General features: G+C 45.5%; 1 protein-coding gene and 1 pseudogene across 2 annotated transcripts in view; one reads left to right on the forward strand and one right to left on the reverse strand.

Moving 5' to 3' along the window:
* The window catches only part of LOC145823229 (uncharacterized), a 31,241-nt gene extending 25,423 nt beyond the window's left edge, over window positions 1-5,818 (forward strand). The window contains exon 6 of the mRNA XM_082922818.1: window positions 5,766-5,818. Within this exon, the coding sequence (XP_082778944.1) occupies window positions 5,766-5,818 (53 nt within the window). The remainder of the gene's footprint in view (window positions 1-5,765) is intronic.
* Window positions 1-26,517, reverse strand: part of LOC114270372 (DNA-directed RNA polymerase 3, chloroplastic-like) — a 141,289-nt pseudogene that overhangs the window by 83,684 nt on the left and 31,088 nt on the right. The gene's annotated exons all lie outside the window — the stretch shown is intronic.

The raw sequence follows: 26,517 nt of genomic DNA on the forward strand, positions 1-26,517 counted from the left end.
CAAAGAGGCTAAACAAAGCATGACAAGCATGGCTAAGACAACCTACATCAGACCTTAAGCATGGCAAAACAAGCCTAAAAGCTTCACAAAGCTTGGCCAAAACAAGCAAGCATGGTAATCTACATGCTAAGTACATGTTAAGGCAAATGATGGCATTACAAGACATGTATGCTAAACAAGCATGGCGTGCCTAAACCAACATAAAAAAGTGCTATAGCATGGCAAAATAACACTAAATAGAAGCTAAGATATGGCCAACATGAACCTAAATAAGATGCTCACTCAAGAGGCTAAAATGGCCCTTTTCAAGGACAACAAGGAGAGGGGGTGGCCCTCTCCTTCTTAGGACCTCAAGGCACCATCCTCACCACTGAAATTCCTCGAGATTTCAGTGGTGAAGAGGCCCAAACAAGGTGGTCCCGGAGCTCAACCAAAATGGCACAAAATGGGATCAAACAAGCCCTAAGAGGCGTCAAACAACCCCAAAGCTCAAAACACTCTTAAACAACTATTTAGAGCAGGAAAAAACAAGACTTTTATATGTTATACACAAAGTCTAAAAACAGTTTCAAGATAGGTGAAAAAGCTATGTAAAAATGGGGAAAAATGGGAAAAATTGTTACCCTTGTAGACCCTCTTCAAAAATGGAAGACCAGCTGCTTCCTTAGGTTTAAACTAGTCCAAAACCTCCAAGAACAAGCCCCTTATGCCTCAGCAACTAAGGTATGGTGTAATGGTAGGTATTTGTGTGCAATATTAAGAACAAAACACACACAAAACACTCGAGAGAGAGAGAGATATAGAGATAGAGTATGAACAAACCCTAACCCTAAAACTTAAAGCTCTGAAAAATTTTGTAATCCTAATGGAGGGAGAAGAGGCTCCCTCTTATAGACAATCCCTCTTGTGAAGCTTTCCAAACAAGCTAGTCAAGAGGGAGATCCCTCCATACACGTGTATGGAGGGGAGTAAAGTGTATGCCAGCTAGCACAGCTGGCATAAAAATATCTGCAAAAGCAGATGAATAGTGGTCGGCCAGCCAAAAATGCAATTTGACCAAAATAGATGGCCGGTCGACCATCTAGAGTGCTGGTCAGCCCAACATTTAGCCGATGGCAACAAAACACAGCCGGTGGCCTCAAGCCATGGCCGGTGGAGTGTGGGGATGGCCAACAAGCCATTCCCTGCCCTCCAAAGCAAAAACACAAGTGTTTGGTGCAAAAACAAACACAAAACAGTCGAGTCGAGAGATCCTGAGGCAAGGCGCGTAGCCGAGACCTCCAGGAACTCAAGACGAACACAAACAAGGATGATCGCCGAGTGTTCAAATGGTGACGTCCAAGTCTTAAGGAGCGTCAAAAATGGGGTGTCTACAATAAGGTCCATAAATGCAGCAGGTGCATTGGTAACTCCGAAAGGCATAATTAGAAATTCATAGTGTCCATACCTCGTTCGAAATGCAGTCTTTTCTATGTCCTCTATCTTGACTTTCAACTGGTGGTATCCAGATCTAAGGTCAATTTTGGAGAACACTTGGGCACCCTGTAACTGGTCAAATAAATCATCAATGCGAGGCAATGGATATTTATTTTTCACTGTTACCTTGTTCAATTCATGGTAGTCAATGCAGAGTCTCAGTGAGCCGTCTTTCTTTTTCACAAATAAGACCGGCGCGCCCCACGGTGAAGTACTGGGCCTGATGAACTTCTTATCTAATAACTTTTGCAGCTGAACTTTCAACTCTTTCAATTTAGTCGGTGCCATTCTGTAAGGAGCTTTCGATACTGGCTGTGTACCCGGAATCACATCAATGGTGAACTCAATCTCCCTATTAATCAAATCCCCTGGCAGATCATCTGGAAAAACATCTGGGAATTCTCTGACTATAGGAATACTATTCGCATCAGTTTTATCATCAGTAGGTACAGTCAATACAAAACATAGATACCCTTTACACCCCTTTCTAATCAGTTTGAGAGCTTCCATAGATGAAATCAGATATGGGGGAGGTAATACTCCTACTCCGTTAAACACAAATTCAGGCAGTCCGGGTGGACGGAAAATAACTTTTTTTGTTACACAGTCTATGGTAGCATGATATTTTGTTTACCAATCTATTCCCAATATCACATCAAAATGATCTATATTCAATGGCAGTAAATCAATATACAAATGTGCCTCTCCAACAATAATTTCACATGCAGGGTACATATAAGCACAATTCATAGATCCCCCAACAGGTGAAGATACAGCTAACAGATAGTTCATGGGTTCCAATGGTCTATTCAATTTTCGCGAAAAAGTATGCAATACATATGAATGTGTAGACCCCGAATCAATCAAAACATATGCATTTTGCGCACAAATTGAGAGTATACCTAACACAACGGTCTCGGTATTCTGTACATCTCCCGGTACGAGTGCGAACACTTGGCCTTACCTTATAGGCTCTTTTCTAGTCGCTTTAGGGTTGGGTTTTGGTGGAGCAGTTGATGCTGCTGCACTTGGTGCCGCTTTGCTATTGCCTTGGGGAGCAGAAGGGCAGTCTTTGACCATGTGGCCCACCTTGCCACACCTGTAACAAGCACCAGATATTTTATAACAAACCCCCTTTATGGTTCTTACCACATTCAGAGCAGGGTGGTATAAAACGGTTCCCTTGACTAGAACTAGTCGTTGACCCTGTATTCTGCTTTTTGTTCAATGGATTGTTTCGGCCTTTCTTGAACTTAAAGCCCCGTCTTTTACCACGCCACTCAGTCGATGGTGTATCAGTCTGTTTCAATGCCTCGATGTTTAACTCAGCCATGATTGCTCGGTCAAGAACATCCACATACTTAAGCAGTTTCAAAACATTAATTCTATCAAGAATTTCCACATTAAGGCAGCCTTCAAACTTCCTGGCCTTTTTGTAGTCAGTGTCAACCATGTGCGGTGTATAACGGGCAATGTGACAACCCTCACCACTGTTTACTGATAAACCACTGATTACTGTTAAACTAAGACTGATTATGATAATTGACTGAATTGATTGAAATCCTCAACTGATTGATTGCCTGTATATGTTTAAGTGCAATTCTATCTGTTGGCTGTTAAATTATCTGTTCATGTTTTAAGCTTAAAACTGCAAATTGAAGGCCTTATTGGCGGCCGAACCAGAAATTGATTAGTGTTTTATGCTAATTGAGATTTATATGTTTTTATGGTGTATTTATCTGAAATTTGAATTGGCATGATTAAATTAGATTAAATAATGCTAAATTGCAATGGTTGCCGTATTTACCAAACTACCACCTGGTGGCTACTTTATACAAAACATATTTGAGCCTCAATACATTCAAACAAAACATTTCATCAGCCTTCTTGAGTCCTTAGCCGACTAGAGAGAGAGGGAGAGGAGAAAACCTTGTTTTCATCTTGAATTTGCTTGAAGGCTTAGGGGATTTGGAAGATAATTGCAAAATTGAGCTTCTAAACTTGGAGTTGGAGACTTAAGGTAGGGTAATTACCTTCTAGATTGTGTATTTGAGATAGTTCTTACATGGTTCATGTTACATTCATGTTATATTGAAGAGTTGAGTCTTGAATTGGACCTAGCATGTTGAATTATAGCATATATCATGCATGCATGCCTCCATTGTTGCGTTTTGAGGTTGATTACATGGAATTTGGTACATGCATGTTCATATTATTGTTATAGTCCATGTTTTCATCTTGTTTTTGAGCAAATTAGCTCATTTGAGCAAGTAATTGAAGCTTTGAATTGGTTTAAACTCATGCATGTCATGTTTGAGTTATGTTCATGAAAATTGGTTTGAAATTGGATTTAATTGAACTACCTTTGGGCTTTGATTTTTCAAATTGACCTTTGAAACATGTTATATTATGAGTTTTGAAGAGTTTTCCAGAAAATTAGCCCAAAAGGATCGAATTTGGTACATTGAAACTTGTTTTTGAGCTTGAGGTTCAAATCTGGAAATTCCAGATTTTGGACTCACGCTTGAGCGGAGTGACTGGCGCTCGAGCGTGAAATTCTTGCATCCAGCACTTTACACTGTTTTATAGTCCACTCGAGCAGGGTATTGGACGCTCGAGCGAGGCCTTGTGTCACACGCTCGAGCGGGTATCGAGCGCCTAATCGAGCGTGATTTTCACATATCTAGTACTTTTACAGTACGCTCAAGCGGGAAAGTTTACGCTCGAGTGGAGTCTTTTGTTTGCATGTCCACTCGAGCGGGGAAACCCACGCTCGAGCGGGACCTCTGTTTTCTAAAAATTCTGAAAATGTTTTTAATGTACATCTTTGCATCCTCATTCTATCATAGGCATTCCTAGGCCTAATTTAAGGCATCTTAATGAGGATACTGATGTAGAACCACACCGAGTCAAACTAGGGATTGAGTTATTATTTTCCCAACTGTGTAGCTTAGTGTGTGTTCATTCTGCAACTGTGTAGGGTTGGCATCCGGAGACGCGTACTAGCTTATCTGTAGCCCAGAACTCTGTCAGTAACAATGTTATAAAGATATATTCGAAAATGAATATTTTCTGAATGATCAACTGAACTGTTTTTTGAACTGTTTACTGTTATCTAAATGAATGTTTGTCTTCTATTCTGAACTGTATTGTGGCATCCTTAGTAACTACTGTTACTGTTACTGCTACTGTTACAGAGATCTCTGTCAGTTCCTATTTTGGAACTTCTGTTTACTGTTTTGATGGCCATCATTAACTGTTCGATCTTTCAAGACCTACTGTTTACTGTACTGTTCTGCTAATGGATGTACCACATACGACTGTTATGTCTGAATGACTGATACACTGAATCAATTGACTGTTTTCAATACTGAAAGGACATTCATTCTTAACCTCTTTACGCATTATGTTATTCACTGGGCTTTAGCTCACTGCTCATATATATATGTAGGTGTTCAGGCACCAGACCGGAGCTAGGAGCGTAGGTTAGACTCCCTTTTGTCAAAGCCAACCATTGTGCCTCACTTCGAGGTTCCTGATCTGTTCAAGCCGAGGCTGTTTGGGGTCTTTTAGTTTTTCCCTTTTTGTGTCGGTTATATAATTACTGTATAGACTGAATGATGTTACTGTACTGTACTATTCTAATAGGGATTAAGTCCCTGATCTGGATAATTGTAAATACTGTGCATACTGTTTTGGTACTGACTGTATATATATATATATATATGAAAGTCTTTTTGCATACAGACTGTCACAGCTCATTGGACATTGTCTATTTACTGTTTTGGCTTCCACCAGCCCCTGTACTCTGTGTTACTGTATTACTGTTAAGCAGGCCTTCGGTAATCTCGAATTACTAGCCGGTTACGGTGCTAAACCCATAGGGGCGGGTTTGGGTCGTGACAAGCAAGTTCGATAAACTTTGATTCATACTCTGCTACCGACATGGTGCTTTGTTTCAACTGTTCAAATTCGGTTACCTTGCGGTCCCTGACACACTGTGGGAAGTATTTCTCAAAGAAGGCTCCCTTAAACTGAGCCCAATCCATAGCAGTATTTGTGCCGCAGACCAGCATCCACCACCTTCTGGCCTCTTCTTGTAAGGTGAAGGTAGCCAATAGGACTTTGTGTGCTTCAGAACACGAAAACACTTCAAATAAATTTTCTGTTTCAAGCACCCATGCTTCGGCCTTTAAGGGTTCAGGGCCTCTCTGAAAGGATGGCGGTTTCATCTTACTGAACTTCTGTGTTAGAGCAATGATGTCATCATTAACATTCTGTTCCGGCAGTACCGGAGGAGGTGGGGGCTGTTGGTTCTGTTGTTACAGCCTTAAGGTCTTAGTCAACATTTCCATTGTTCTCTCTAGACTTGCCATTCTGGCCTTAGATGATTCAGATTCATTAGTAGTTCTTGCGTTATCCATTTCACTATAGACAATTATGGCAGTTATAAACATAGACAGTTGCATACTTAACATATTAGCACATTAGCACAGATATTCATGTCATGGCCACACACACTTTTCAATGTTCATGCAATGCCCTATTCACTTTTCTAGGACATCCTATAGCTCATTTGGGCACGTGTGTGCGGTATCACTCGTGGTTTAGTATCGCTCTGATATCACTCTGTCACGACCCAAACCCGCCCCTATGGGTTTAGCACCGTAACCGGCTAGTAATCCGAGATTATCGAACGCCTGCTTAACAGTAAGACAGTAATACAGAGTACAGGGGCTGGCGGAAGCCAGAACAGTAATTAAGAGATGTCCAATGAGCTGTGACTGTCTGTATGCAAAAAGACTTTTCATAACATATACACATTCAGAACAAAACAATACATACATGCATCATATACAGATATTCAGGTTAGGGACCGAATCCCTACCATAACAGTACAGTACGATATCATTCAGCCTATACAGTAATTACAAAATAGATACAAAAAGGGGAAACTAAAAAACCCCAAAAGCCCTAGCTTGAAGGACTTAGAACCTCTCAGTGAGGCACAGTAGTTGGCTCGACAAAACTGGAGTTTACCCTGACGCTTCCAACAACGGTCCGGTGCTTGTACACCTACATATATATATGAGCAGTGAGCTAAAGCCCAATGAATAACATATACGTAAAAAGGTTAAGAATGAATGTCCTTTCAGTATTGAAAACAGTCATTTATCAGTATATTAGTCATTCAGTTTGTGGCTCATAATTCATGCCATACAGTAATTCAGAAACTATAATAGTCATATGTGGTACACCCAATAACAAAACAGTACAGTAGGTCTTAGCAGACCGAACAGTCAATGATGGCCATTATATCAGTAAACAGTAGTGGTTCCAAACATGGGAATCGACAGAGATCTCTGTAACAGTAGCAGTAACAGTTCAGTAACAGTATATTGCTATGGATGCCACGAATACAGTTCACAAATAGGACAAACATTCATTCAGTAAACGGTGTCATTTCATAAAGCAGTACAGTCATTTGTTTAGAAAATAATCTCAATTGAACATATCTTTACAACATTGTTACTCACAGAGTTCTGGGCTACAGATAAGCTAGAGCGTCTCCGGATGCCAACCCTACACAGTTACAGAGTGAACACACACTAAGCTACACAGTTGGGAAAATAATAACTTAATCCCTAATTTGCCTCAGTGTGGTTCTACATCAATATCCTCATTAAGATGCCTTAAACTAAGCCTAAGAATGCCTAGAATGAAATGAGGATGCAAAGATGCACTTTAAAAATATTTTTAGAACTTTCAGAAAACAGAGGTCCCGCTCGAGCGTGGGTTTCCCCGCTCGAGTGGACATGCAAACAAAAGTTTCCGCTCGAGCATAACTTTCCCACTCAAGCGAACTGCAAAAGTACTGGATGTGTGAAAATCACGCTCGATGGGCGCTCGATACCCGCTCAAGCGTGTGACACAAGTCCTCGCTCGAGCGTGTAAAACCCCGCTCGAGCGGACTGTAAACACAACAAAAGTGCTGGATACACGAATTTCCTACCCGAGCGTGTAGACGTCCCCGAACGCCCCGGGGAGGAACGAGTCCCCGTTCCGTTCGATATTGGGCTCACTACAGTTCAGCACTCAAATATCACGGTTCTTAATCTGAACCAAAGAGTCCAAATCCGGCAAATCGTTTTGAGAAAGCAGATTTTTAGAAAAGAAGTGCCAAACATGGACTGCTTTGCCAGATACAGAATCGCCACCTAAATATTTTATTTTGGAAAATTTAAGAAACCCTGACTCGTTGCCTAAGGCCACGTGTCCGTCATCACCAAAGTTGCCACGGCTCGGGAACTTGGGTACGATTGGGGAAGGTCACTTTGTGAGCACCCCCGTTCGCCCGATCAAAGATCGGCCTCTACTAACCATGATATCTATTTTTGAAAAAACATTGTGTGTTCTTATTCCGGTTATTAGCCTAGATTTACTATGTGATGCGCACAACATACAAGTATAGACTGGGTCGCTTGAATTGGAGCAAAACATTTCATGTTTGTTTATTTGAAAATGGTTTGATGGTGCTACTCGCAAGTAGGCTAAGACGTGGATTTGCCACCCTCAGATGGGCTTAGAAAACATGATTTTGCCACTATCTAGTGGGCTTAAAAAAACACACATTTGATGAATTGTTCCAATCCAAATAACCCAACCTTCACCCACAGGCATTCAGGCAGTTATATCACATAAGCATATAGCCTCATGGTAAGCATGCTATTCATGGCAGTCACTCACACGTATGCAAGGATGCTAAAGCATAAAACTTATCGAGTACTCCAAGCCAAAACAGAAGCTAATTAGAAATCCATGCATGATCCTAACTATACAAAAATGCCTAATGCAACACATGCAAAAATGCAACTATAGCAGGCTCGGCTATTCTAAACATGGCATATGAAATGCTACAGCTAACATGTATTCAATTTGGAATTGAAAATACAATGCAGTTAGTATGATGCGCCGAGCCCGATGCATGCAAAACAGATGAATGAATGCAAACATGCTACCATACTGTATGCTAATTGAAATATGCCCTAATCTAACCATCATAAGCAGGTAAATAAAAGGGAGAAAGACGTGGGGTTGGAAGACATGCATCACACACACGCACACTTATTACAGTTATGCCATCGCATAGAGGGTCCGAATAAAATAATATACAGTCCCGAATGAATAAATAATACAGTCCCGAATAAATACCAAAATCCTAATTAATTTACAAATTAATCTAAGAAAGCTATAAACTGGCATGCAAGCCAGGGACTGCCTCGACTCTGATGAATGATGTATGTTTGGGCTGCCTTGCGTGGAAATCCACTGGGATGCCCCAATTAGCCTCTGTTTTGTAATTATTCTTGGAAAGCGTGCTAAGCTCCGGAAGACTGCTGATTCTTAATTTGCTGCAACAGAGAGCAAGAGAGGGGCATAGCAATGTATTTTCACAAATGTATGCATGCCTCGATCCTCGTGCCACCAATCACGCATCTCGATGCATGATGGCCGAGGAGTCGAATTGTGCAACTCAATATAGAATGAATGCACATGAAAACAAACAAAACCTAGACTCCATCATGGATAATCCGGAGTGTCGGCGATTGGGAATTGAGACACGTTCCGTCACTCGGAGTACGAAACGTCCCTCGTTTCCCGTGCTCGGACTAACTCTTATCCCAAGAACAATGCAATATGCATGACATGCATGAATGCAACTAATATACAACCTAGCATGCACAATGCTATGAAATGGCATACACGATGCACGAGGTAACATGGCATACACAATGCGCTAACATACAACCTAGCATACACAATGCTATGAAATGAAATGGCATACACAATGCATAAATGGACTTACACTAACACAAGTGGACCTCAGCCACACTCGCATAAGAGGCCATTAGATGAAAATGAGACACTCGAGATGCGTGCATACGTGCACGCAAACCGAGGACCAATCCTAAGGCACTGAATGCCACTCTAACAAGACATGGCAAGGCACGAAATATGATATGCAAACATGCAAATTTCAACGCTAAAATATGACCCGAAACAGCCTCGAATCATGACAACATAGCACCCGATGCATGAAATGGTCCCGAAATGCAAGATTAAGCACATGAAATGACTTGTAGCTACATCAAGCATGCATTATTTGTACATGAAGTATGAAGAAAGATATAAGGAAGCCCCAAAACAAGCATGTTTACAGTTTTAAGCGAGGCCAAACAGCAAACACAAATAGGGCTAAACCGATACGCAAAAATGGCCCTAAATGTGAGATAAAGAAGCAAGTCACAGCTTCTGGTCCCAAATAGATGAGGGCCCTTCAACAATGTTGAAGAGGGACCCAAAATATGACCTTTTACAGTTTATGACTGAGCCAAAAACAGTACACAAGCATGCTCAAAATACTTATGCAAAACAAGGCCAAAAAGAGAGCTATAACACAAGGTACAAAAAGGATGCCTCAAACAGTAAAAGACCCTTAATGAAACATGAATAGGGGGTCAAAATAAGGCTGTTTTCAGTTCAGACCAGAGTCCGAAAACAGAAGCACAAGAGGCTAATAAATCATGCAAAAATAGAGCCAAAAAAGGGATATAAAGGCAAGTGGAAGATAGAAGCCTAAAAGAGTGATGAGCCCTTCAACAACATTGAAGAAGGGCTCAAAATAAGCCACTTTACAGTTTATGACATGCCTCAAAACAATTTATACATAGGCCAAAAATTCTACACAAGAAAATGGCATACAAGGGAGGCAATGAAGCAAGTGCAACAAGGAGGCCTCAAACAGTGAGAGGCCCTTAAACAAACATGAAAAATAGCTCAAAATAAGCCTAGTTCCAGTTAGGGTCGGAGCCCAAAACAGCAAGCAAGCATAGCTAATGTATTGAACAAAATAAAACACAAAAAAGAAAAATAGGGACTCATCCTTGAAGACTAGTCTTTGACAGCTCCTTGGCTTGAGTTGCAGCACTCCTAGGCTTTGAAGAACAACCTCCAGCTACTGGAATGGAGGATGGAAGGGTGGGGCTATGGGTTGGTGAAGGAATGAGTGTGGGACTTGAGAGTTTGGAGCTTGGAAATATAGAGAGAGAGGGAGAGAGAGAGAGATTGAATGCAAGAGGCTTGGGGGGAATTTTTGTAACCCTCATAACAAAGCTGGAGTTGCTGTTATATAGACAAAAAGGGGGGAAAATGGGGGGGGAAATGGAGGGAAAACAATCCAAGTTTCCCCCCAAAATGCAGCCCCCCCCCCTCCGGATACAGAATCTGGGGGAAAAGAGATGCATATTTGAAATGTGCCTGCAGCAAGGAGCATGGCCGGCCAGTTATTGGGACTGCAGGTGGCCGGCCGGCTTTCCCCGTGGCCGGCCGGCCAAGGGTCAAAACGGTCAATGAAAATTAATGGCCGGCCACCACAGAAAGAGGGCCTCCCATGTGTTCACAACACAACCCTGTGGTCACAAACTGGAGAAAATGAACCAAGAGAGAGAACAACCCACTTTTCAAAGGGGTTCAAAAGGTTCAAAAGTAATTACTGGCCGGCCACCAAATATTGGTGGCCTCCCAGATGTGTGCATCACAAATATGGGGTTTAGGGTGCAAGAAGATGGCCCAAGGGTGGTCAACATTGGCTTTGAAGTGGGAGAAATCGGGCGACGGAGGGCGATGAAGGGATAAAGTTGGCTGACAGAACAATTACTGGCCTCCCATCCCTCTATGATCTTCCTAGCAATGAAACAGAGGTCCCTGCCAAAAAGGAACCAAAACCGATGCAAAATGAAGGTTCGGGGGCCGGAACGCGCAGCCCGAGGCCCGAAAAACTAACTGTTAGGCACCGGAAGTGGTGTTCGACCATGAAGTTGGTCTCTCGGACCGCAGTGTCCCTCAAAAGGGAGCAAATAAGATGTATGTCAAAAACCGGAGCAAATGGAGGTGGTTAAGCGGTCCCGAACTGAGGCACACAGCCAACGGCTCCGAAAAATCAAAAACCGGGCTCCAAACGGGCAATATGGCCTACGACCACGAAACGTAGCCTACGACCACTGAGAGATGATCTACGAGACCTCTCCCTCCCTTCGGGAAGAGAAAACAGAGAAAATGGAGCCTGGTTCGCAAACCGAGGCAAAACACAAAATAGTCCTGAAGTCCGGAGGCAAGGCTCGCAGCTGAGACTCTGAAATTTCTGAACGAGCACAATATGCAATATCACCGAGCGCTCAACTGGTGACGTCTGAGTGTCAAGGTCGGTCAAAAATGGGGTGTCTACAGTTACCCCTCTTTGACAGAACTCGAAAGTCATAAGTGACGGGAGTGAATGTCAAAGCCCAGAGACGACCCATTTTTGACAAGGCCGAAGACTTAGACAAGCATACAAAATAACACAGATGTGCCCGCAGGCATGCCCGCAGGCAGGGGCAAAATGCAACCGAAAATGCAAGAAGCCGAAGGTAACTTACTGATTATGCAAATGCAGCAAGCTGTAATGAAGCACATATTCACAAATAGATGCAACAGTTTTAAGTAAGAATGCAAAGCAACAACTACATTTCATGTAGTTAAGAATACGGTGAATTATTCAATCCTCGCCACGTCTCACACGGAGAAGATACGATACCTGCACGGTTCGTTTGGTCGCACCAGCTTCAAATGAACCGTACATACAATATCGTGCCTGCAAAATAAAGAAACTCAACAAGCACAACATATCTAACAACATATACCTAATGTGATATCGAGTGCAAACAATCGCGGTGTTGATGGAAAAGTGCATCGCAATGCGGGAAGAAACGCGCGTGACAACGCGGGTTCAAGCACGGAGGCTTGGTGATGTCAAAGAGACGTGCATAACAATGCAGGTATGTGCATAAGAATGCAAATTATGTGCATGATAATGCAGAACAAGCGTAAACCAAGATGCATGTTCGTCACAAAACAATGAGCAAGGAAATGCGCATTTCGGCGGGGGCGATTTGATCGCGGCCTCCGGTTCACCTCCCGAAGAGGTTACAACATGTTCAAAAAGGATACATCTCACTTTTAATGAATAATGATGAGACACGCATCAGAAGTTAAAGCTGAGGTCCCGGCGGAGCGATTTCGCGACAGGAAGTGCACTTCTCTTGTACTTTTTCAGGTCCCGGGGACTCCAATTCTCCTCAAAATTTGCAGGGACCTTGGGGGGCATGTGGGGAACACCACCGGCCAGTTTTATTGGGAGTGGGAGGCCACCAACCATTTTTTGAAAAGTGAATGGCCGGCCTGCCAGAAAAAGTGGCCGGCCGGCCACTTTGCCAAATCCGGGAGCAATTTTGTCCTTTTAGCCTCTTTTCTTTAAATACACTTATCCAAACATTTTGAGCTCATAATTGCAGCTTCGAAATCCTCCTCCCTAGCTCCTCAAACCATTTTCTCCCTCAAATCTAGGCTCCATATGCGTTTTCCAACGTCCCACGCAAGTTGTTTTCGCGAAATTTTTCAGTTTCAAGCACTTTGAACCGATTAAATTTTGGTTTCGAGGCTTCTTTTCTCATTTTCGCCACTTGAGGTGAGTTTGTCTCAATATTTGGAAGATTTTCTCGGGAGTTGACTTTTGTTGACTTTTCATTTCCCGAGAGCTGACTTTTGTTGACTTTTTCCAATTTTTGCTCATTTTTGCTCATTTTTGCCCCTTTTGCAGATTTCTCGAAATGGCGGGCCAATTTCCCCACGGCGAAGGTTCTCCAGGCGCCGGAGGCGAGCCTGACATCATGTCTCTGCCTCCGAGGGTTCACCCCTTCATACCCGAGAGGTATGGCCCACCAGTACACGTCCTTCCGCGGGCTATTTTTCATCATTTCACCGAGTTCGACAAGCGAGCACCCGGAGATCTCCTCCTGCGGGAGCCTGAGTATCATCTCTCCCATGAGGCACGAGAGGTATTTACTTCGTTTTTACCTTTTTTGTAACGTATTATGAATTTTTCTTGTATTCTGTTTGCACTCCGAACACACGGTTCAATCACTTGAATTTCTGAGCACTCAGCCCATAAACTGATTGTGAACACACAGCACACACCGGTTGAGGGTTGAACACGCAACTCACACACTGATTTTCTGAACGCACAGTCCAATTTGAAGGTGAACACGCAGCACACACTGATTGAGAGTTGAACACGCAGCCCAAACACTGATTTTCATGAACACACAGCCCAAATTGAAGGAGAACACGCAGCCCACACTGATTGAGAGTTGAACACGCAGCCCAAACACTGATTTTCTGAACACACAGTCCAAATTGAAGGTGAACACGCAGCCCACACTGGTTGAGAGTTGAGCACGCAACCCAAACACTGATTTTCTGAACACACAGTCCAAATTGAAGGTGAACACGCAGCCCACACTGATTGAGAGTTGATCACGCAGCCCAAATTGAAGGTGAACACGCAGCCTACACTGATTGAGAGTTGAGCACGCAGCCCAAACACTAATTTTCAGAGCACACAGCCCAAATTGAAGGTGAACACGCAGCCCACACTGATTGAGAGTTGAGCATGCAACCCAAACACTGATTTTCTGAGCACACAGCCCAAATTGAAGGTGAACACGCAGCCCACACTGATTGAGAGTTGAACACACAGCCCAAACACTGATTTTCAGAGCACACAGCCCAAATTGAAGGTGAACAGGCAGCCCACACTGATTTTCTGAGCACACAGCCCAAATTGAAGGGGAACACGCAGCCCACACTGATTGAGAGTTGAACACGCAACCCAAACACTGATTTTCAGAGCACACAGCCCAAATTGAAGGTGAACACGCAGCCCACACTGATTTTCTGAGCACACAGCCCAAATTGATTTTCAGAGCAGAAAACCCACTTACTTTACTTTGCGCGCAGCCTATTCATTTTATTTGCACGCAGCTTATTCATTTCATTTGCACGTAGCTTATTCATTTCGTTTGCACGCAGCTTATTCATTTTATGCTGAAACATCTATTCATTCTGAATGCAAGTGACTTCTCACAATGTGCGGGGGTATGGCTCTACTGCGGTGAGAGACTGGTATGCCGAGCTCCCGGAGGCTGTTCGGGATTTGGTTGACTTGACGGGGTTTGGGCCCTTCTGTACTGGGCTATCCCGTTGCCCTGCCAGGAGGACGCTGATGGCTGCCTTGGTGGAGAGATGGTGGGACACCACCAACTCCTTCCATTTTTCCGCTACGGGGGACTTGACTATGACCCCCTTTTACTTTGCCGTACTGACTGGCCTGGACATGGGAGGTTGGCCTATCCCTTACGATGAGGACATGGGTCAGTGGGAGGTTGCCTGGATATATTTGTTGGGGGCTCGCCCGCCTGTTGATAGAGCTTTGGGGAGAGTCTGATACACCTGGTTCTCTTCCCATTTCCGGCGGGTAGAGATGGAGTCCGGGACTCTTGATGAGGCGGCACAGTATGTCCGCGGCTTCCTGATGTTCCTCTTCGGGACCACTTTGTTTGCCGACAGGGGGAACACTGTAGGGCTCTATCTGCTGAGTGCTTTAGTGGACCTATCACAGGTTAGACGATACGACTGGCGTGGCGCCGGCTTGGCTACCCTTTATTGCTATATGAGCGCGACTTCCCGCGGACGGGGGGACTTACTTGGCGGCTATTGGAGAGCCTGGGAGGTACTTTCTGCCCTCTTGATTTACATTTCTGCTCCTCATTACTTGCACATTGCACACGCGGCGCACTTTATACTCTGCATCGTGCACTTTGCCCTCAGCACTTTCGTATTCTGCTTTGTTTTCCACAGTTGTGGGTCTATGTATATTTCCCGATATTGGCCCTAGAGTTGGTGGTAGCGGCACCCCTCATGACCCCGTACTCACTCGTATTTGAAGGCCAGCACCGGCCGAGACCTCGGGAGTCTCTCCTTTACCTGCGACAGTATTTCGACACGGTGCGCTCATCGGAGGTACTTCAGAACTCTCAGTTCTTTCTATTTTCATCTCTGATTTGTCCTGTACATCTTCGATTTCTGCTTGGTTTATGTGCCTGTTATCTGCAGATTACATGGCAGCCTTGGGCGCCTTTAGGTGAGGGTCTCCGATTCCAGTTTGCCGGAGGGTGGGGTGCCTCCCGGTACAGGATTCTGTTCGAAGGGCCAGTTGGCAGGGCCTGGTTTTTGGGAGACCGTTTCTTGCGTCAGGTCTGGGGATACACTTCTCAGGACCCTCCTTCAGCACTCCCAGTTGATATGCGGATTGCTGATATGCTCATTTCCCAGGATGTTGTTAATGCTATGCTGGGTACTGATGCCTTGCTACATCTGGAGGAGGAGGATTACACTACTTACCGCCACATATACCTAATGCCTCCATTGACGGGAGCTCGTACTCCGACGATGAGGCCTGCTGGCATGCCATCTTCGAGCCAGGCCCGGGCTCAGGCTTCAGATGCCCCTTCCACCAGCAGGGCTGGTACATCTAGAGATGGGGGTGGATTGGTTCCCCCGATTCCTCTGACTTATCCTCATCCTGGATGGCCAGACATGCCGACCGAGTTGATGGGGTGGCGGTACGGGACCTCCTACACGATTCCGATAGAGCCTCCCATGCCTAACCATCGATACGTCATTGATCCCGACTCACCGCCGGTATGCCCCACTGTTTTTCATCTATCATTCAAACACTTAGACATTCCTTTATTCACTGATGATTATGAGCTCGTATCTGCAGCCACCCAGAGAGTACATGGAGGGGGTGATCGGATTGGTGGCCTCACTTGAGGGCATGGTCTTGCGGAGAGAGGCGCAGCTGTCCGTCATGGGTTTCCAGGTATTCTTTAGTTTTCTGACATTTATCATACTTCTGATGATATGCTGATTTCTACTGCATTGATAGGCTACTTGTGTAGAGCACATCTGACACACACCTCATTTATACACTGTGTTTATATATACCCACTTCATGTAGTTTTCTCGCATCTGCATCTGATGTACATATTTGGACTGATGTATTTGAATTGAACTCTTTATTTTCAGATGCCCCCAGTATATGCTCAGCCGCAGGCCAGGCCACCTGGGCCTCCTCAGGGAGCTGGGCCATCCAGGCCTTTTCGAGGAGCTGGAGGGGGACCATCTCGTAGGCGCAGGGCACACATTATAGAGGAGGAGCCCGGTGAGGACGATGAGGAGGAGGTTGCAGATCGTTAGTCGGAGACATCTGCCGATAGAGAGGACGGCTCCGGCCTTGGTTCCGGGAGTGGAGGCGAGGCCGAGGGGGATCCCGAGGGTGACGATTCCGATTCAGATGATGATGATGGCGATGGCGGCGGAGAGTCTATTCTGCAAAAGAGGACGAGGAGGGCCTCTTATTCCTGCTCTTGAGAGCACATATGCAGCTATTTCCTGTTTTATTTATCTTTTTGCTAGCACATTTGAACATTATCGGGCGGTTTTATTTTTTGTAAAACTGGCACCTTAGTCTGTAAAATGTTGTAACAAGTGAGGCATGATGGAGTGAAACAGCTTTTGAAAAAAGTGTTGTATTTTAAACTTTTAGCATCATATCGCATCATTTTGCACCATAATGAGATTGAATGAAAACGTGCACTGTGCATTTTGCCCAGCCAGGTAGTGAACCGACGCAACAACTTAACTTTTTAAGACATAACAAAACCTTAGCAAGTTTACAACTCAATAAGCAAAACACAATAGTATTGACAACTCAAGACTCAAACAAAATTGCTTTAAACAGAGAGTAACAACTCAAAAAAAAAACGAAACATGACAGCTCGACAAACAACTCGATAAGCAAAATGACAACTCGATAAACAAAACAACAACTCGATAATCAAAACAACAACTCGACAAACAAAACGTAACAAACCAAAGTGTACTTCGGACGATCTGGGCAACGGAACGCATCCGAAATAGAGGGAAATGGAGGCCTTCGATACTCCCGTTGCATGGAAATGCTTGAAACTTTCTCTTGGAGGGTAAAACAGGGCTAAAAACACACATTGGAGCATGATCGGCTACTTTTTGGAGCCGGCCGGCCATATTTATTGCAAGGGGGGGCCGCCGGCTAGTTTTTGGAAAAAGAAATGGACGGCCTGCCAGAAAAGGTGGCCGGCCGGCCACTTAGTCCAGCAACTGTCAAATTTTTGACACTTGTCCCCCGAATAGTGCCTTTTCCTCTTTAAAAGCCTTAGCTCCATGGTTCGTTCAATTCATCTTAGTTTTGCACCAAAATGGAGGCGTTTCTCGTTGAAAATCTCACAGCTTGGATTGCTTCTCTAGATGGTTCGGAAAAGCTGAACTTCTGGGGTTTCGGCTTGAATGCACTGTTCACGCTGAGTCACACTCCGCTGCACCTTCTTTTCCTCCATGCCGCGGTGAGGTTTTGGAACCTGGTGACGCACGTCTTTAGCTTTGGTGGGCAAGAGGCATGTCCGACTTTTGAAGATTTTCGAGTTTTGATGGAATCTGAAAGTCATGAAGAGATTTTGCCCCAGTTTCGCTTTGGCCACGCCCAAGCTTTAGGGCGAATGTGTGGACTCACCGCACACGACGCTCAGTCTTTGATCTATAATGGCGATCTGGATATCCTCGGTCTGATTTATCGATTTTCTGACGCTGGTGACCGCAGCAACCATTATTGGCAAGGTCTCCGACAACACGCCCTTTGCTTATGCCTACTGTCTCACTTTCTGCTTTCCCCGGGCTTTGGTGGATCTAGCATCCGTCTGATTGAAGTTGCTCAAGGTTTGAAAGAAGGAAAGAGTTGCATCGCCATGACCTTGGCCGAGACGTTGATGGGCTTGGATACTTTCCATCGCCGAGAGACGACTAGATTTGATGGGAGTTCACTGCTGTTGCAGGTAATGTTTCCCACCCAATCTTACATATGTATTTGCTCACATCACTCGGCCCTCAGGCTCGATATTTCTCACAAAACCCTTGTCTTACTTTTCTCTCATCGTACACCTCTCTATTCTTTATTCTCTTATTTTTCATCCCTCCCCAGGTGTGGTTGATGGACAAATTACAGGTTGTGGATTCTTGCCCAGCCTACTCAGCTCGAGGCTATTTCTTTCGACAGCGTCTAGTTGATGCCCTTGATGAAGGGTGGTGGTTTGACTGGATGTGCAATTTGTCTGCAGATTGCATTGCTTGGCGTTGTCCTTGGCTCAATCTCCCGGCAATGAGCTATAGCATGTCCCGGCTGATCGGGATCCAGTTGATTGGTCTGACCCACTGTGTGTTCTACTTTCCGTTCCGGTTCCTGTGCCAGTTTGGTCATGATCAAATTTGCCCGCCAGAAGGGATTGAGTACCCGGCTGCTTTCCCAGTTCGAGGTGCACAACTTGCCCAATATGCCACAGCATGGAGGACTAGAGAGCTCCTAGCCCCTGCTCCCACTTTCAGTTGCACTTTGTCTGACGAGTGCTTGGATTGGCTCAATGAAGAGGCACAGATTGGGCCTAGCTTGGCATCAGAGGCTTCGACCAACTCTGGGAGGGAGCGGAGGGACACTTGACTTGACTATGCCCCGGATTTATTGTTTTACTAGTACTTTCAAGTTTTCTTTATGAATGTAATAAAAAGCAACTTCGATTGTATGCAAGAGCAGGAGAACTCTGTTTTGAAATCAATGAAATTGAAGGTTGTGGTACTGAAAATTTTAGCTTTGGTCCAAAAATGGTCTTGGTTGTAAAGAGATTAATTTGAACAAAGTCAACTTTTATTAAAACTTTTCAAAACCATTTTCGATATGGATCAGAACTGGACACGCCTAAGGTCTGTCACTGAGATGCACAATCCCGGATCCTAGCAACTGGAAAGTTGCCCCTAGTCTAAATAGCACTGCACCGGAGATTGCGATAAATGCTGATGGATAAAGATGACTGAGATGGTCAAAATGGACAAAGTTGATCGGGGAAAAGTTTATGGCTGAACTTCAGGGTGAAGCTGCCTACGTATCCCAAAGATGGGAATCAAGCCTTACGTAGTTCAGGCTTAGGTTCACTCGGGTATTTACACTCTCCTTTTACGCTCTAACTTTTTCCAAGGTCGCCCTTTGCGGGTTTTCAACCTTGCGAGCTCAGTTTTTATATTTTCCAATTTTTTGTGCTCTAACTTTTGCCTAGGTCGCCCTTTCGGGTTTTCGGCCTAGCGAGCCTCTCAAGGGTAATATTTCTTCAACTTGTCCATATTGATCGATTGTGAGAACTCCAAGCCATCTAGATCCATCAGAACCACAGCTCCACCTGACCAGATAGCTTTGATGATATAGGGACCAATCCAATTAGGTTTAAACTTGCCCCTGGGGTCATGGATGGGAGCTCGGTTGTCCTTGAGCACCAAATCTCCTTCCTTTAGATTCCTGGACTTAACTTTCTTGTTGAAAGCCCGGGCAATTCTGCGCTGATAACCTTGAACATGGTACATTGCCTTCAGTCTCCTCTCATCAAAAAGCATGAGTTCCTCAAACCTGCTCTGCTGCCAATCTGCTTCGGCTATTTGACACTCAGCCAATACTCGTAATGACAGAACCTCAATCTCGATAGGTAGAACGGCCTCCATCCCATAAACCAATGAATACGGAGTCGCTTCAGTAGAAGTTCTAATTGAAGTCCTGTAGCCCCACAGAGCAAATGGCAGCTTATCTGGCCAATCCCGGTAGGTTTCCACCATCTTCTGCAGTATGTGTTTGATATTCTTGTTGGCGGCCTCGACTGCTCCGTTGGTTTGTGGTCGGTATGTGGATGACTTATGAAAAGCCACGTTGTATTTCTCCAACAAGTCAATCACTTCTTTCTTGAAGTGGGAACCGTTATCCGAAATGACCTCGTTTGGGACCCCGTGGCGACAGATGATGTTATTTCTAATAAACTTTGCAACGTGCGACGCTTTCAATACCGCATATGATTGGGCCTCGACCCACTTTGTGAAATAATCTATTGCGACCAGGATGAACTCATGCCCATTCGACCCCTTTGGAGTGACAGCCCCGATCACATCAATTCCCCAAACTGAAAATGGCCATGGGGAAGTCATATTGTACAGCTTCAACGGCGGGATGTTCATGCGATTTGCATGAATTTGACACTTGTGGCATCGCCGGACAAAACCGATACAATCCTCCTCCATGGTGGACCAGTAGTAACCCTGTCTGAGGATCTTCCGTGCTAGCATTACTCCGTTCATATGTGCACCGCATTCTCCTCCATGGATGGCCTCTATCAGGCGCTTTGATTCCTCGGCTTCGACACACAACTTATGCATTCCCAGATGACCTCTCTTATACAGCTTACCCCCACAGATGATGAACTGAACGGCCATTCTTCTGATTGCCCTTTTATCCTTGGCATTTACCCCTGGTGGGTATGCTTCCTTCTGCAAGAAGTTCCAAATGTCATAATACCAGGGGTTTTCGTCCTGAACCTCATCTATAGCAGCAATCGACTCGTAGGCTGGTGCAAATTTCTGGTCAATGACGACTGGACGCATCCGGATTCCAAACGGGATGTCTATCATGGAAGATAGAGTTGCTAAAGAATCCGCAAACCTGTTGTTATCTCTTGGAAGATGAGCAAAGTTTAGCTTCTCGAACCTAGGAATTAACAAGTCCAAGGTCTGGTGATACATCATCATCTTTTCTTCTTTGACTTTCCAGTCTCCTTTTGCTTGAGACACAACAAGGTTCGAATCCCCGATGACATCCAACCGTCTTGCCCCTAGTTCCAGGGCTGCTTCTAGACCGGCAATACATGCCTCATATTCAGCTTCGTTGTTCGAGACTTTGAACCGGAGTTTGAAGGCTAGAGGGATATGGGAATTGTCGGGTGCTATCAGCAACACTCCTATCCCATACCCGTATTGGTTTGACGCTCCGTCAAAGTACATCGTCCAATATTCGTCGTCGATGTGCAAAATGGCTTCATCTGGGAATGAGTACTCAATTGCTTCACCTCCTTCCACTGGATGATCGGCTAAGAACTCTGCCACTGCTCTTCCCTTGACTAACTTGCATGTTACATATTTCAGATCGAATTCAGAGAGCAACAGCAGCCAACGAGCTAGCCTACCCGTAAGTGCCAGTTTCTCGAAAAGATATTTGATGGGATCGAGTCGTGAAACCAACATTACGGAGTGAGCTAACAGGTAGTGCCGCAGCTTCCTGGTAGCCCATACCAAAGCTAAGCAAGCCTTCTCTAATGGTGTGTAGCGAGTCTCATACTCTAGCATCTTCTTGCTCAGATAGTAGATGGCCCTCTCCACCTTATCCTCTGATTCCTATGCGAGCATACAGCCCATTGTGGTCTCAGTCACTGAGAGGTACAATATCAACGGTTTCCCCGGCTCTGGCGGTGATAACACGGGCGGGCTCTGCAAGTATTCTTTGATCTGTTCAAAAGAAGCTTGGCATCGGCTGTCCCATTGGAATTTCTTGCCTTTCTTCAGGAGACCAAAAAGTGGTTCACAAGTCAAGGTTAATTTTGAGATAAACCGTCTTATGAATTGCACTTTACCCAAAAAGCCTCGCACCTCCTTTTCAGTCCTTGGTGGTGGCATTTCTAAGATGGCCTTGATTTTTGAAGGGTCGACCTCGATGCCCCTTTGTGTAATTAGAAATCCCAGCATTTTTCTCGCTGTAACACCGAACGTACACTTCTGAGGATTCAGCCGCAACCGGAATTCCCTGATCCTTTGGAAGAACTTTTGCAAGGTGGTGTAGTGGCCCTCTCTTTCTTTGGACTTGACAATCATGTCGTCCACATACACCTCAACCTCTTTGTGGATCATGTCGTGCAATATTGTGGTTGCGGCTCGTTGATAAGTAGCCCCGGCATTCTTCAACCCAAACGTCATTACCCTATAGCAGTATGTCCCCCACGGGGTGGTGAATGCAGTCTCTTCTCTATCTTCTGGTGCCATTACTATCTGATTGTACCCTGAGAAGCCATCCATAAATGAGAGCAAAGCATGCCCTGCTGTGAAATCCACCAACTCATCGATATGCGGTAAGGGAAAATCGTCCTTCGGACTAGCCCTGTTTAAATCCCTGAAATCCATGCACACCCGGATCCTGCCATCCTTCTTTGGTACTGGAACGATGTTGGCCAACCAAGTCGGGTATTCAGAAACCAACAGGAAGCCTGCATCGATTTGCTTGGTGACCTCTTCTTTAATCTTGAGAGCCCAGTCGGGGCGGATCCTTCTGAGTTTCTGCTTAACAGGTCGGGCCTCGGGGTCAAGGGGGATCCGGTGCTGTACAATCTCAGGATCGATCCCAGGCATGTCTTCGTAGGACCACGCGAAAACATCTTTGAAATCTTTTAACAAAGCGACTAAGCACTCGCGTTCTTCCGAAGACAACGTGGACCCGATCTGGACCAGTCGCGGGTCCTCCTCAGCACCAATATTCACGGTAATGATTTCATCAGTTAAGGGTTTGACAAATCTCTCCTGCTCCTGCTCAATTAAACGTTGCAAAACCGGAGGAATTTCTTCCTCGTCGTTTTCATCAAAATTTTAAAAGTCTGAGTTTATGCAATAAATTAAGGGCACAGAAAAGTACTCGGAAACCACAGTCACTTGATTCTCATTAAGCTCATCCAAATCGTCCGAAATCTCGGTTACAACAGACTCAAACGAGAAAGAAAAAGACGACATGGACATAACTGTGGCATCCGGGTTATCATCCCCAGGATTACCAGACTCAGACTCAGTCGAGCTAGAACCTGATTCCGACTCACAGGACACGGTGGAATCAGATTTCGGCTCACTACCTGACTCGATGCTGCTGGACAAGAATCCCTCTTCATATTGCCAAGTGAGAGAGGGTGCGATAGATGCATCCAAAATAGTTGCTGGTAAGCCCGCAGCCGTTCCATCTCTGATCACGCATATCGAGAAGTTATCCCCCAAGCACTTATGGTCGATCAGAGGATCTGAGAGTAGACTTGCCAGCGCTACCCCCATTTCAAGTTCGGTGTCCTCAGACTGCACTTTCTTACTCTGTTCAACCTCAGCTGATGGGTCTGTCTACTCTTCGGCAACGTCATCCCCGGGTAGTTACAGGTCGAAGAAGATCTCGAAACCTGGCACGCACTTCTTCTCCGCGTTTAGCCACGGCTCTGGGAAGCCGCAAAACGGAAAGTCCTCCCCCTCCCGGACGAAGCGTCCGTTTAGGGTACCCTGAATGGGCCTATGCATCAATTCAAAAGGCTTCCCAGCCTGCTTTGCTCTGGCTCTTCCGGCCATTACTTTACCCTTCCTCACCCAGTCCTCTTTGGTGGGCAGATAACCCAGACCAAAGGTATGAGGGTTGTGTGGCACTTCGGCCAATGCTGAAACGCCCTTCCGGCCGCTCCTTCCCAATCCCATCCCGGGGATATGTTATAACTTGTTCATGAGGTAGACGGATTGAGCGCTGACGTACACCCCCTCATTCACAGCCATAATATTCTGCACCACTCGAGCCTCAGCCAAAGTGAACCCTGATAAGAACACATCCTCAGTGCCATGCTCGATTTCCAAGACTGGTGTGGCCACTTCCGGTGGCGGATGGATTGATGAATTCCCAAAAACAATAGCTACCCCTTTCCCGTGAGGGTACTTCAACATCTGATATAAAGTGGAAGAGACTGCCTTTACTTGGTGCAACCACGGCCGCCCCAAGAGTAGGTTAAAGGTTGCGGGAACGTCCAAGACATGGAATTCAATGTTGTGTTGTCCTGGACCAACCTGGGTCTGGATTTTGACAGTCCCCATCACTTCCCTGCTAGTATTATCGTATGCTCTGATCACTTGAGTAGTCGGCACGAAATTCGTGGGCTTATCTCTACATTCCACGGAAATGTAGGGGGGTTTGTTGTGATTCATGCTTTCAGGCGGTAGTTCTTTGTCTGAACAGGTCAATGTCGGGGAACCTCCTCTCGGAAAAACCAGCCCAACCAGCTGTTCTGGTGTAGTATCTATAGAGAGTTTGGCCCTGTCCATGGTAGACAAGACAGCCTGTCTGTGTACTCGCGACGCCATAAGTAGTCCCCAGATGGAGATGTCTGCTTGTATCTTCTTTAGCTGTTTCAGTACAGCTTCCTCTTCGATCTGCTTCTCTTTTTGCCTCTCGGCTTCTTTGTCTTTCCCAGATGTCTCGGGTTGGTCTAGGTGTGGGGGCTTGAAGTACCGCCCACTTCTTGTCATGTGATCAACCTCATCGAGGTACCAGGTGTCGTCCGGTTGATTGCTTTCCCAGTCTTCGTCTGTGTAGGCAAGACATAAGTCATCGTCTTCCCACCACATTCCATTGGCATTCAAAAGGCACTTTTCTGGCTCGGGCATGTTTACACTCACAGCACTTTCAGCCTGTATACTCACAACATCCTCTGTTCTTGTGCCCACAGCACTCCCGATCCGCTCATGGATTTTGGCTTTCCCGGTTCTCTCAGAACCCTGTTGTTCTACCTGCGTCAATGCAGTTTGTTGCTCAACTTTCCCCGCATTCACAATGCTTCTGTCCTGAATGAAATTCTTTGTACCGACGCTCTCCGGCAATGTAACCTGACTTCCAGCCCTTCCGGCCAAAGTTGATACTCTCGCCCCTGCCGGGCCCTGTTCTGGTTGGGATTCTTCCACTACATCTGGCTAATCATCCAGCCATCCAGTGGCCTCTGCCGATTCCTCATAATCAAACCAGTTGACTGTTGCGCCCCCTGATTCTTGGTCATCAAAAAACTGTAGGTTGGAAAAGTCCTCCTCCACAACCGTCAAATCATTTGCCCCTTGCTCAAATCCGTCCCCCTGGATCACACACAACTCCTCCTTCTCTGGTAATTCGAAGCCCAGCCCAATCCGACCTGTTGACAAGATGTACTCACTCGGATCATAGGCTTCCCCAGCAAAACTCTGTTCAATCCCAGACTCAACAATTCTATCCTTTTCTGAAGTCTGCCTTGCCCCATCTTCGATGGTCACCACCGTCGGCTCTGGTTGGGTGGTTGGGTTGTGGAGATGTCCAACATACACAAAGAGTCAGTGCAGTCGGGAAGGAGCACCTCCGGCTTAGGTAAATGGGTAGGAGTAATATAGATGCTAGGATCGTAAGACACGACCCCAGTCTGGATGAGATTGACTCTTCTGGGAGGTGGAGCTTGGTTGTGTGTAGGGAGTGGATTGGTTGTGACGTTAGGTTTCTCTGGAGGTAGGATGACATTTTTGTCAACAAGGTCTTGAATCTCGTAACGCAGCCTGAAACATTGGTCAGTATCATGACCGTGCTGCTGGTGATATGCACAGTACTTGCCTGGGTTGTGAGAGGGTGGAAGTGGATTTGGTAATGGCCTCGGCTCTAGGGGTTTCAGATGCCCCTTTCTGATTAAGACCCCCAGAGCCTTAGATAAAAGCATGTACAGTGGGGTGAAGGTTCTTTGGCCTCTGGGCTGGTGTTTAGTGGTTTGGGTATTACTTTCGGATGCACCGGAGAAGGGTCTGGCTGCCATGGGTCTCGGAAGAGGAGGGGGAATAGTGGTGACCATGCTCACCTCTGAAGCTCTTGCAGTTGCAGCGCCACTCGGGCCTGCATTGTTGTTACAGTTGAAAGTCCTCCTCGGTTGCTCCCTATCCTGGTCAATCAGACCTTGCTTCATCGCATCCTCGATTTGTACCCCCATCTTGTGTAAATCTGAGAAGGTGGGAAAGGGAAGTACAATCATCTTCTGCATCAATTTCGGTTGGAGATTGCGCACAATCATCCTGATTTGGTCTTTATCAGTGGGCCTCAAAGTCATCATCAATGCCTTCGCCCTCCATCGAGTTACAAAATCTGAGAAAGTCTCTTTGGGCTCCTGCCTCGTCGTTTCGAGATCACGAGTTGTAATCTCAATCTGAGTATTGTACGAGTACTGCGCGATAAAGGCCTCAGCCATTTCATCACAGCTTCTTTTTACTTCATCCTCTAACTTCGCGTACCAGATGGTGGCTACACCCGACAGGGTTCGGCCGAACAGCGAAAGTTTTTGTGGTCGGGTTAGGCCCATTGGCCGCAGGATG

Source organism: Camellia sinensis, chromosome 4 (genome assembly GCF_055761805.1).
Source record: "Camellia sinensis isolate YWXY chromosome 4, ASM5576180v1, whole genome shotgun sequence".
NCBI lineage: Eukaryota > Viridiplantae > Streptophyta > Magnoliopsida > Ericales > Theaceae > Camellia > Camellia sinensis.